The sequence below is a fragment of the Podarcis filfolensis genome, assembly GCF_964270895.1.
Source record: "Podarcis filfolensis genome assembly, chromosome: 14".
NCBI lineage: Eukaryota > Metazoa > Chordata > Lepidosauria > Squamata > Lacertidae > Podarcis > Podarcis filfolensis.
The window spans coordinates 9,341,949-9,354,989 of NC_139616.1; the positions used below are offsets into that span (position 1 = coordinate 9,341,949).

General features: G+C 40.9%; 1 protein-coding gene across 13 annotated transcripts in view; it reads right to left on the minus strand.

Annotated features, from left to right (window-relative positions):
- Window positions 1-1,014: 1,014 nt before the first annotated feature.
- The window catches only part of CSNK1G1 (casein kinase 1 gamma 1), a 51,550-nt gene continuing 39,523 nt past the window's right edge, over window positions 1,015-13,041 (minus strand). For 9 of the 13 annotated variants that reach the window (XM_083586801.1, XM_083586791.1, XM_083586793.1 and 6 more), the window contains one exon: window positions 1,015-6,655. In XM_083586801.1, coding sequence (XP_083442927.1) covers window positions 6,601-6,655 — 55 coding nt within the window. In that variant the 3' untranslated portion in view covers window positions 1,015-6,600. Of the gene's footprint in view, window positions 6,656-10,822; window positions 11,052-13,041 lie in introns of those variants that run through there. The other 4 variants (XM_083586790.1, XM_083586789.1, XM_083586798.1 and 1 more) reach the window with 1 other exon arrangement.

The window sequence follows — 13,041 nt, forward strand, 5'->3', positions numbered from 1 at the left end:
GAGCAGCGCACGGAAACGCCCTTTACCTTCCCGCCAGAGCGGTACCTATTTAACTACTTGCACTTTGACGTGTTTTCAAACAGCTAGGTTGGCAGGAGCAGGGACAGAGCAATCATGGGGATTCGAACTGCCAACCTTCTGATCAGCAAGTCCTAGGCTCTGTGGTTTAACGCACAGCGCCACCCGCGTCCCTTCTTATAAAAGGTCATGCCCTAATAAAATCTGCCATAGCTATCCCTCAGGACTTGGAACAGGTTCAGACTTCAGAGGATACGCCAGTCGTCCTTAATTTAGCAACAAAAATAAATAAATGGCTGCGTGATCCTGACACAAACCCCCACTCACTAGGCAACAGAACGAAAGAACCATGCTCCCCATCTCTCCTTTTTTCCCCAGCAACAAGGTGTCTATGACAAAAGTGTCTCTCACTAAATGTAAACCAACTGAAGAACTGTGAATCTGAAGAAGTGTGCATGCACACGAAAGCTCATATGAATAACAAACTTAGTTGGTCTCTAAGGTGCTACTGGAAGGAATTTTTTATTTTTTAATTTGTTTTAAACGAACTGTGAAAGACTACAAATTGAAAGTGGAGGTGATAGATGTACCTTTCCCGTGTTTATCTGTTTCGTAACACAAAAAATCCAAAATGAAAACTATTTTTAAAAAATCTTAGTGCGTTTAAGCTTTTTTGAGCTACACCTTTTGTCGGCCCCAAGTACTGGAATCATGTTTATAGCACAGAAAGTTGGCATTTTGAGAGTTATGGAGTGACCTTTTTGTAAACATGACTAAATTTTGACTAGCAGCAATGATGAATGGATCTGTGTATTTTTCTAGTATTGCTTTTGCACACATTCACTCATAACTGTTCCAGACAATTTCTGCATGAATCTGCAAATTGTTTTTTTAAATGCAGTGTCTCATCACAGGAGTAGCATCCTCTTTGTTTTCAAGATGCTAAGTGTGATGGGACATGGCACCCAAGAGAAAATAAAAAGGACTACACAGATGTGAACAGAGCAAATTTGATGTTTTATTTTACATTAAAAGGGTGCAAATAGGGGAAAGGGGGGTATTTAAGGTACACAACATTTCTTGCAATGTCCCATTAAAAACAGGCACATCAGAAAAGATCAGTAGCAGGACCCAATTCCTGGCAAAGTGAAATCCAACTAGCGCCAGAGGAGCTTCCTGCACATCGTGTTTGTGAGCCCTTATCCTGAACCGTTTCAAATGCATTTGAAATTGACATTCATGTTAAAAAATACTACGCTTCATGTTCACTGCCAAGTTCCAAGAGCAGTGCCAGGATTATATGAATAAAACATTGCATTACACATTTAAAATAAAAAGATTAAAAATCAAAAGGCATTTCAACAAGAATCAGACATGTGCACACAATACTTTAAAAAAGATTTTTCACAGCTGATTTTCTTTACAGTAACAAGAGTTGCACTCATTATCCCAATCATCCCATTTTTAAAAGCACAAAAGGCCTACATTAAAGAAACAGACTTAATAAATTATACATCACAAAATTTCCAATGGGAACAAGCCACTTAACTGTGGTTTCCCTGTTTGGGGAAGATACAATATTTGGTATGGTCCACCTGCCCCCAAATGATAATTCTCTTCTCTGCTTGGTAATTGCAAAGACAGACTTATCACTATCAAGTTGCTTTTCTAACTGGAGAAGATTAACCTGTTCCCAAGTTCCACAAGGTAGCCTATACAGTTATGCAGCAGTTATGCGGTTTGGAAAAGCATTTCTTAGAAAAAAGTGATCATTTTCCTGAGACAGTCTTAAGAGGATGAGAGAGGCTATTTAAAGCCATTTTCCTGCCTGTGTTTGATTGGCATGCACCTGTCATTTCGGGGGGGGGGGAGGATACTGAACTCAGAGCAGGCACTGGAACCAGGTGCTCAATGTAAGAGTGTCCCAGTCCCTCTCAGAAACCACACCCTCCATAGGAGCAGTATTCTGGGGCAACAACTCCAGAACTAAATCCCCATGAGGTGCTGAAGTGGAGGTTCCTACTACATCACTAAGCTGAGGCAAGGGCAGCCTGGTCAGAGACTGAGGTTTCCTCGCAATTAAGAAGTTTGGTAATAAAGCATGCAGACTAAGCTGCTGCTCATCCTCAGACCCAAGGCCTGCTGCATAACAAATACTGAAGTAAAGATCTGCACCCCCTCCAGACATTCACACAGCAGAGAGTAATTCCTATAGTGGTTCATCTACACAGCACAGATAGGAAGCCTGTGGCCCTCCAGATGTTGTTGGGTTCCAGCTTCCGTTGGTCCCCGCCAGCATGGTCAGTGATTAGGGATTATGGGAGTTGTAGTCCAACAACATCTAGAGGGCTAGAGCTACCCCACCCGAGACCTGCAGTAAAATTATTAAGGGAGGCTTGAGAAATCAGTTCCCTTCCAGTCACTTACTGGGATATGCATAATACAAACATGGCACTGAGAACTGCCAAGGCAAGCAAAGTAGCCTGGCATTCTTAGGCCCTTTAACTGCTACACATCATGCCAACATCAAGACCTGCAAAAAGAAAAGGAAGCTCAATCAGTGAGGCTCAAAACCAATGGGAAAAACTAGCATTCTAAGCCAAACAATGGGTACTTCCTTTAAGGCCTGATAAGCAATGCAGAAAGCATATTTTCCCTCTTCCCCCATCTTTAGTATTTTGAGAAAACGGGGCTTATGGCTTTGTATTTATAGGGAGGTGCATATTTGGCAGTTCACATCCAGCAATACAACACCATCTTCAGACTACATACAAAGAAATGCTCACCATGGCAGTTTACCTTCCACAAAGCATCGCTCATAAAAGCTCTTGGGAGAGCTTACAAGTTCCATTCGTCAAGGAGCAATATACATTTTGTTCCTCCATCCTGCAAGCCATTAAACCACGGATGTGGAAAGATTTAAGTCATGCATGCCTGTTTTGGACTACAGGGGCACTGGGCAGGTCATTTTTAAGAACAAGCGTCCCAGGAAGCAATAGTTTTTGAAGATAAGTTCATGGCGTGTGTTTCAAAATATAAGATTAAGGCCTGAAAATTGAAAGGGAGAAAGAAATTCAAACCAGCCCCAAGGAAAAGAATTTTCTAATTCTGCCACTGGCAATTTTCAGAGTGATATAACTACTACATCACAAGAAAGCTGCTTTTATAGAGACTAATGCAGATTAGCTATTTTAATTTCTTCCACCCTAAAAGGAAAGGCAACTGTTTGGTAGCAAAGTCATGATCATGACTATTTAAAATTCAAGAGGGCGGAGGGGTCTACAAAGGATTACCAGTCCATTTTACAGACACCTGCCTTTCCAAGCGACAAAACTGAAGGTAGATTTTGAATGAGCACTTGGAAGAACTAGCCATGTCTTTTTTTAAGAATATGTGCTGACATGTTATTCTCTGAGACCCAGAGAACGTTAGAGGCCAGCTAGTCAGCTCCTGAAGCAAGGCAATCCTCACAATTAAGCAGATTTGGCCTTTAATAATGGGAAAGACACACATCCAGTGATGAGAGGGAAAGGAGACCTATATAATCTTACTCGTTCCTATTCACTAGCTTCTGACCGTTTGTTTCAAAATAATCAAAGACAATACCATCAGCATTGTTTTGCAAAGGATGGCGCTGATTTAGAACTGGAAGCTTAGAGAGAAGGCTGTAGTAATTAGCTTGTAGTATTATTGATGATCATAGTATTCTCTTCAAAGCAGCTAAGATTGAATAGTTAAGAATAAAGTGGGAGAAAGTCATTTTTACCACTGACTGTTCTCTGGAAAAAATTAGCACATTTCAGAAATGGAGAAGAATACTTGAAGACGGCTTCAGCTCCATGTTGCTTCATTGGAAATGGGAGGCTGCAGAAACAGCCCTGATATGAAGACACTGTATGGAAGCACTGGGAAACTGGGAGACTGTTTTGATAAAATGGGCCAGCACTTTGCATACATTCTCCCATATAGATGGTTAACAACTGAAATGTTCGCTTGCAGTAGAAGAGGGTCCTACAAGTAATCCAGACCAAGTTAGTTTCTCTTGCTCCTTACCATGAGTCCACTAAATCCAGACTTTTACTCAAGTATCCCTGCTGTGAGACATTTCTTACAGTTTGGTTTCTGAAGAGCTTCAGTATTTGACCAGAATGCAAAATCGAGTTTGGATATTAACCTGCTTCAAGAGCACATGTTCCCTATATGCATACAAATATTTTCATCCAGAAGGAAGCTAGATCTCCTGAGCAATGGAACAGAGAAGCAAAAGCAAGATGGATTTCAACCATCAGACATTAAAAATAATGAAGACTTCTAAAGAAAAACAATTTGGGGGGGAAACTGTTTATTGTGTATTTGCAAACTGTCCATTTGTCCATATTGTCCATTTGCAAATTCTAAGATGCTCCTCAGTGGAAGAGAACTAGACTGCAAAAGGACAGATGCGTGTGGTGCAGCTGGGAGCACAAAGGTCAAGTTTTCATGAAATCTTACATCTCATATTTGATATTTCCCATGCCAAGAGCGGGAAACAAGGCTCATTTTAGCAGGTGGCCTTAGAAACATTTAAAGAGAGGAATGGGCTGAGAAGTTTAAAAGGTCTTCTGAAAAACAAATCCTTCTAATCAATGACTGATGGTGAAGAGTTCACTCCTCTTATCTGCATCTTAAATGCAATAAAAAGGCAATTGGCCACACTCAGAAAATGGATGCACAACTTTCTAGGATGGGATGGACAGTTCATGAGCAAAAAACAAGTCTACCTTTTGGCTCAAGGGTTGAAGTAGTGTTGGGGGAACCAGGGAGAGGAAGGCAGTCCAAAGCTCAGCCAAGCAAAGCTAAAAATGAGGCTTTTAGATTAAGAAGAATACTCAAGAAATTGACAGGAACCAAAGGAGTTACTGCAGAGAGAGTTGCTTCTTCTCCCTGAGCAGGTTTCTTCTGTCTGTAGGCAAGGAGCTCCCAGAGTTTTCCCCAACAAGTTAAGAGGGTTATGGTCATGAGATAACTCCCTCCCCAAGGATTACTGTCTGAACTACAGCATTGTGGTGCCACCTATTAGGGAAGATGAGACACAAGATTTCAGGTATCAAATTTCTGAAAAGGAAACATTTTCAGTTCACTTCAAGGCAGTAGGCAGAGGGCACGTGGTATGTCCTGGCCTTTGGGGCCAATTCCCTCAAATTTCCAATTATTTGTCTCAAGCCATATCCACAGAAGATCTGCAGTTCACAATCTCTGCCTTGGAGCACACTGAATGCAGAGCGGCCAATCCCATTTGGAAAGTCAGAATAAAACAAAGTTATCCAATTGCCTGGGGCATGTTAATAAGGAGCCCTGACTGCATAACAGAAAGAATCATAGGTAATACACAGACTGCTCTGCTGGAAGCCACATGCTATTCTAGTCTGTATAGATGGCCTTGAACTTCTAAAAGGCCTGATAAAATATGTCATCTAAGGCAGTGGCAGTGTCCTCTCGCTGATGAAATAGCTTTGCTCCCTTTAAATGGCCAAACTGCCTCATCCTTTCCACTTTCGGTTACAGTAGTCTGCATTTGCATTTCTGTGACCTGCCCAGAATTCAGCCCAGCTGACTTTTCTCCTTCCTGCCAGCAGAAAGACTTCCAATTCCAAGCAGGTTATGTCAGGCACCATGGAGAAAAACCACAAGAGGGGTGTTCACTGACAGCTGGAAAGGGCAGCTGAAAATTCAAGTAAGCTTCAGTGCACAACCAACAGTGGGGTATGAAAACCCCTGAATAGTCCCAGGGGATTCCAAATGTGGTGGACAGACTAAGTCAAAGGGAGGCTTTGCACTCAAATACAAGCTGAACATGTGTGCTGGCATCATTCACACCCACAAGGGGGGGAAAAACACGCAAGTACAGCATACGCATACATAATGCTAAAAATAATTAAAAGTGCAACAACGTAAGTTCCTTTAGAACAACTGACACTTCTCTGTAACCATTCTGAGAAGGGAGATGCCACAGAAACCAGTAAATCAAGGCAACTGGAAATGTAGATTGCAGTTCTCTCGCCATTGGCTTACTATCATGGAATTCGCTGGAGTGCGATTAAGAAGGATCAGGTCTAAGCTGCCAGTGTAGTCAAAACTAAGCCGTTTGCAGCAAGAGGAGCTGGGTCCTCTTGAGAGCATCCTCTCTTCACCACCATCTTGACCCCGCAGTTCATAAAGCCCCCCGCAGTTGGTGGAGGGGGGAAAGCATGTCGAGAACAAAAGAGAAAGGGAGCAGGAACAAAAGCACATCCACCAGGAACGCCCTCTTTGCTGAACTGCTGTACAGACAGGAAGGTAGCCAGCCAACCTTCCAACAAGGGCAACGAGTGCTGGAAAGGATGCAATCCTGATTCCAAAAGGAGCTTCAAGCGTGGAGTGAGCAAGCGAGACCATTTAGGGAATCCACCTGAATGTTTATTTTGGAATTTTCCCCCCTTCCTCTCTTTTTGGTTTAATATGTCCCTTGTTTCTTGTCCTCTCCCCAAGAGAAGCCCCATTCAATAAGACGTGGCAGGAACAGCAGGTAAACAAAGTCCCCCAAAGACCTCAAGGAGACGCCTGTCATTTCTGGCGTTGGGAAGACTTCTTCCTTTTCCTCTTATAGAAGCAGCAGCACCTGGAGCACAAAGAACACAGCAAATCAATAGAGAGTACCGGGACCTCCAGCAAGCCCTCTCCTTCCAACACAATGCATGTGACGTGGCCAACTTCTTCACTCTCAGAAACACACAACACACATGCTCCCAACACCCACCCTCTCCTGCAACAACAGATAAACTCAAGACATTCAAACCATCAAAGTAGTCCAATAATCACCACCAGGAATCGCCACCATGCTCTGGAGACCCATGTGATTTTTCAAGGGCTGTAATAACTTGAGGGTTACCCTGACCAGTTCTAGCCTCTAGCTTTGGCATTATTTTCCAAACCAACATCATTTGCAACTAACGGGGAATGTGAACATGGCCGATTCCGTCTGAAAGGCACACAACTCAGAATTGCCACCCCCACCACTGGCAGAAAGCTGCAAGAACACACACTTTTAACCAAGTTGCTTTCACCAACACAGATGATACATTTACTATACAAGAAACTATGAACAAACAGGATGCTTTTAGAGTGGAACCGTGGCTAACAACTCCTAGGATAATTCTGAGACATGAAGAACCCTGGCATGGGATGCTGCTGACACAGATGGACCTATGTAGTATAAGATGAGAAAATCCACCTCTGTTGCCTAAAAATACAAGAGGGATTGAAAAGAAGTGTGGAAAAATTACTTAAACAACACGGGTTGGAATTCAACTGCTAAACACAAAGTGGTCCTGATCTGAAGTTTCCAAAACACTTGAAGTAGAATTCTAGAACAGTGGCTTGAACAAGAAATCACCCTTGCTCTAAAAACAGATGGAAAAAACATGCTTTATAGGGAAGTGGATTTCAAGCAATCAATTTAATCTATGATTAATCAGAAATAAAAGTTGTAGTCATGACGATTTGCAGAAGATAATTTTATCAATTAAAAAAAAATCAGTTATACAGGGTACCCAGATTTGTGTGCTTCCTCTTCTCTGTGTCAAGCTTGATGGGAAAAGGTTCATTTTCTCCCAAGGTTAGCAGGTATTTTTTGCCTTACACCACAGATTTCCTTCTAGCATTAAAAACCACAGGAAACTGAAACTTACGGTTGGATTCAATGCAAGTAAGTCTTTTAATTCTGTATTATCTTAAATGCTGGTGGGGTCTGAAATTGTTCAAATCTTGAAGCCATTTTTATTCTGGTGTGATTGTCCATAATATCCTGTAATCCTAACTCTCAAAATGATACAAATAAAGATGTTTTTCGCCACTTTAGAAATGAGAGATAGGTTTTATCTGTTATTTGCTGTCTCATGTTGAAGAGGCACAGTGCCTTTCTGCCAAAATCGATCAAAAGCCAAGGTAGAATCAATTATTTTTTTAAGCACAGTTTATAATTGATAAGGCAACAAAGATAAAGCAGGTGGATTTAACAACACGCTTAGAGTAGATATTTTTGCTCTGAAGTAAAATGTATCTGGCATATGCATGAAAGCTGGATAAAACCTAGGCTTGGCTAAGCATGATCTGCAGTAAAGGTGGACAGGCTTCATGACTTGTGAGGTTACGTGGTTCTTTACCAGAACCCCAAGATCTACTAACCAGAGCCAGGTGCCAAAGACAGAAACACAGAATTAAAAAAATTATGAGGCCAGACATTTGCGTGTGTTTTTTCTTTCTTTTTGAGTACCAGAATGAAATGAAATATTTAAGTCATTCAATATAAAAAGCCCACTCCAGGTTATCATTTCAACTGCATAATCTAGATCAAGAGAGTGTCATTTTGTTGTTAGAATGCTTAAACAGTTGGGAATCAGAAATCCTTGCAATCAACCTTCTTCCCAACACCACCCTACAAGATTTTAGGAGATTATTTTTACAAATATCTTGAGAGACCAATAAAGACACAAGCAGGGAGGCAAGGCATTCCCATACTTCAGCGGCTAGGAAGTTAAGCATATAATTACTAAATTAATAGTAAAATACAGTTCACAAAGAGGGTGTACAAGATCTGAAATTCTGATCTCCAATAACTTAAACTTTAAGTTAAATTTATAGCATGGTGGCAAATTTGCATTCAACAGGACATTTCTCTCAGATAACAAACATGGAAAGATGATTTAATGATATATTTTTTTTACAGATAATAGAGCCCACTCCATGTATACATATTGTGAACAGTTTTATATCAACTGTATTTGAGCAGTAACTGGCACTCAAACTTATGCTCAAACACAAAATGAGTATTGTAGGGTAACTCCAATGGATTTCTCAACTCTTTCAGTTATACCCCAAAATAATAAATGATTGAATCTCTATCATAGCTGGGGTGTTGTTGTTGTTTTTTAAAAAAACACCACATAGGCGGCAGTTAGTCAATGAACTGATTGGTCATCTTCCTAGGATCTCAAGATTACATATTTATTAACAGCAACACAACTGGCTATTAGTCATAAATGAAAGAAAATTAACTTGCCCTCTATTGACCCCTGGTGCTTGAGGGTATGGGCATGGCTTATTCAATTAAACTCACAAACGAGGTAACAGGGGAGGAAAGCAGCAAAGTGATTTATTGAAAGATTGAAGGTTCCCTCACCCCTCAATACTGGAATAATGAAGTCTATGAAAGATTGAACTTTTCAATCCCACTACATTCTGGGAATAAGTTGACCAACAGATGAATATCTGAATTAGCTAATTAAAAGCAAGTTAATACTGTTTAGATCATGATTTATTGTCATTAGATTTAATTAATATTTTTGTCTTCATTTGTTATTTATGTGTACTGTAATGTATAATTATTGTGGAATTATTGTGGAAGAATTGCTTACATAATACTTAGTAGAAATAATATTTTTTTCAAAAAATTGCCGTGTTAGCAATTTATGGCCTAGAAGCCCTTCCCTGATAGGTCTCCTGCCCTTTGTGGTCAAAAAGGAATCACCCATTGCCTTCTCACAAATTAGATTATCCTCCAGGAGTTTTTCCTCCTTCCTTGTAGCATGTTGCTTGCCTTCTTACCTGAGCCACCTGGACTTGCCTGACAAAGTTTACTAGACAGAAGCAGCTTTCAACCTGCGTCTTATCACCCTTGTACTCCCTCTTTCAATAACTCAAGGAGAAAACTATTAGTCATCCCGGCATAATGAAGCAGAACAAGGACAGATGACTTTTGAATGTTGCCCATTTTCATCCTCGAAACAGGGATGAGAGAGGAAACTTTGCCCACATGTGACCATGAGGAGCTCTCCATGGTTTGGAGAAAGACACCACAATGAACAGCCCATGCAAAGCAATAAGCCATTGTGTTGGTCTCACAGAGCTGTGAATGATGGGGAAGAAGGGGGAGGAAAAGAAAAGGCGGAGAACTCACTGTGTTGCACTGAGCTACAATCAAAGGTAACATTAGCATCTGGTCACCCACTGCAATATCAAATGCCTATAGTGCATGGCCTGCCGCATTAGAACAGAGCTACAGGCACTGCTAGCATCAGCACAACTATGTTTCTCCCACTCTCAGTTTCTGGATCAGTTACAATCTATTGCACAATGTGTGCGTTTTTAAAGGAGACTCAACCAATTTGGGAGAATATCGCATGCTGGCAAAATGCTCATCAGTACAAATGGACTGTATGTGTCCTTCCCTTTCCAGAGAAGTGAGTAGTTTTTCCACTAACAATATTTAGCGTTACGGATTCCACTACCTTTTACAGTAATAATCAAAGCAGCTGCAATTGGAGACATTGCAGGGAGTGGACAAAACTTGATCTCCTCCTTGGGCGCTGGCAATCCCTGCAGAGCCTCCTATGCTCCATCTCATGGATGAAAAGAATGCCATAGCCCCAACCTTGCTTGGAGCAAAGAAGAAAGGGCAAGGCAGTACTTAGAGGTACAACTGGTACTTGCATAAACTTCCACTCCACAATTAATAACTGTTTACCTAACCAAAATTTCTGTAACACAGACCTTACTAGAAAATTATTATTCACAGAAAATCTGCATCTTGAAAGATCGAACTAACTTAATCTGCTATAGAGAGTTGCTTATTTTCCATAATTAATTTTAGGTGTAAAATCTGAATCCTTGAGTACACAATTTGATTTACTTTGCATAGGTAGCCCCATATAAGGCATGTGATCTCATTAGTGGATAAAACCTCAGAGAGAAAAGACAACTCTATAATAAAACAGGAAGGTGACATATCTAGGTTTTGACATGGTGTATTTTAATCAATGATAAAATGAACAACATAAGTGAAGGAAGTTGATCTGTAAAACCTGGGAGGCATGCATGAAGCTAGGGTGACTTATGCTGCACAGATGGCTTCCATTACAGATGACACAGGCTGGATGGTTGACAGAACCAGACAAACCAGTCTCTTATGAGAAGCCTGGAGTGGACACTGGGTGGCCTTCACCTATGAAATTAATTCACTATGAAATGAAGCAGAGACAGAGAGAGAGAGTCACAAAGACTGATGGAATACGCGATATATTCCTTAAAAACACCTATTTCCTACATTCATTGTTTCCATCTATACAAACAAGTGGCAGAAGTAGATATGCTAGTGATTACTTCTAATGTTTCCAACACCTCAAATTTCTAAGGTGGAGGAGTTGCCATAAAATGGTTTCCCCTCCCAATAGTCACATGGCAAAAGCGTCTTGTGAAATTCACTATACTGTAAAATTTCTGGCTAACCACGTCCTGAACATGGTTTTTCAGAAATAATACAAGGAGATTTACCCCAGTTCTGACTTTCCCACTTAAGAAAATGGGTGTGTGTATCAGCTCTTAATGCAATGCAAATGTTTCCATAAATGCTAATAAATAACAATGGCCTACCACTCATGTCAATGGAAGATGTACACTTTTGAAATATGCAGCTTGTCCAGTCCAACCAAAATATTATGACTGAGCATGGTACGTAGAAAAACACACAGAAGTTGAATAAAATGCACCAATTATGCTAGAAGGCCAGCATCATAATGCAAAGCCATTTGCATATTTCTAAACACACACACTACTCCCCAGATAGATAATGATGTTGCAATGCTGCCAGACAGCACAAATATTCTGCAAATTGCTGCCAGCAAAAAACTTCACTAACTTCTCTGGTTTGCTCTGAGCAAAATTTAAAGTGCTGGTTTTACCCTATCAAGACCTAAACAGCCTAGGACTTTTAACGGCTAGGTGGAAATTGTTATTCAGCAAAACTTTGGAATGGGTTTAATTATAGGGGCTCCCAGATGCCCAACTGCTTAAGTGACACTGCGTTTGTGTGTGTGTTTTTATTTGAATTTATTTTTTAGTTTTGTAAGCCAACTTGTTCCTAAACAGTAACAGAAGTAGAGGATAATATTTTGAAGACAGTAAATACAGGCTGGCAGACAGATTGCTTGTTAAGGTATTTTAGCATTTTAAATGCTGCCCAAATATGAGAGGAGGGTCAAATGCCTCCAAGGGATATAACCTACAAAATAAGGTAGGGCAGTAGGGGACACCACCAACAGGATAGCCTTGGATTTTTAGTTCCATAGCCTATTGCAGCATTTCCCAACTTGGGGTCTTGCAGTTGCTTTGAACTACAACTCCCACCAGCCCCAGCCAAATGGGAGTTGTAGTCCAAAACAGGTGCAGGGCTGGCCTATTGCACACGTTTGGTTTGGTAGCAAACAGATATCTAACATAGTTTTCCTCTCTTTTAAAGGATCAGACAATGTTACAAAAGGGTGATCTAAGACTAAATTCTTGAACTGTGGGTAAAATTCCCTGGGACAGTGAGACTAGTGATCCACCATTGCCAAGTGTCAAGTTCTCCACCGCCCAGAAACAAATGGACAGAATCATATACTCTGACCCCAGCAAGAACTCAGCAAACAAAGCCAGGGGAGGAAGCTACTTAAGCTACTTAAGTTTGTAGGGAATGCAGGTTGGCCCTAATCCGAGATATTCTCACAAGTGTAAGAGATGCACTCCTGCTGAAATCTCCAACGTCACACACTCTGTCCTGCTACAGGCAGACACCAGGCACAGGGTTAAGAGAAGTTCCCCCAGGCAGCTTATGTTTAGAAGGGGAGACCCTCTGAAGCACACACAGAGTATTTATGATATTTTATTTTTTGTGTAAACCACTTACGATATTTTGGTTTGAAGAAGTAGGCAAATAAGAAATAAATAAAGTGCCCTTCCTACAGCTGCAGTGGGGAGCTATTCCAAAAGCAACAGCACATGATGTGGCTCAAAAGACTGCAGATACATACTCAGGAACTCTGAACTCTTAAAACACACACATACACACACCCCTTAAAGAGTCAGGTGTGGCCAAGTATGTCTTAAGACTACAGAACTGCTAATAACCATGGACTTTATGGTACACCTTATGGTGCACATCTATTGCTATCTATACCTCTTTAGGGGGGG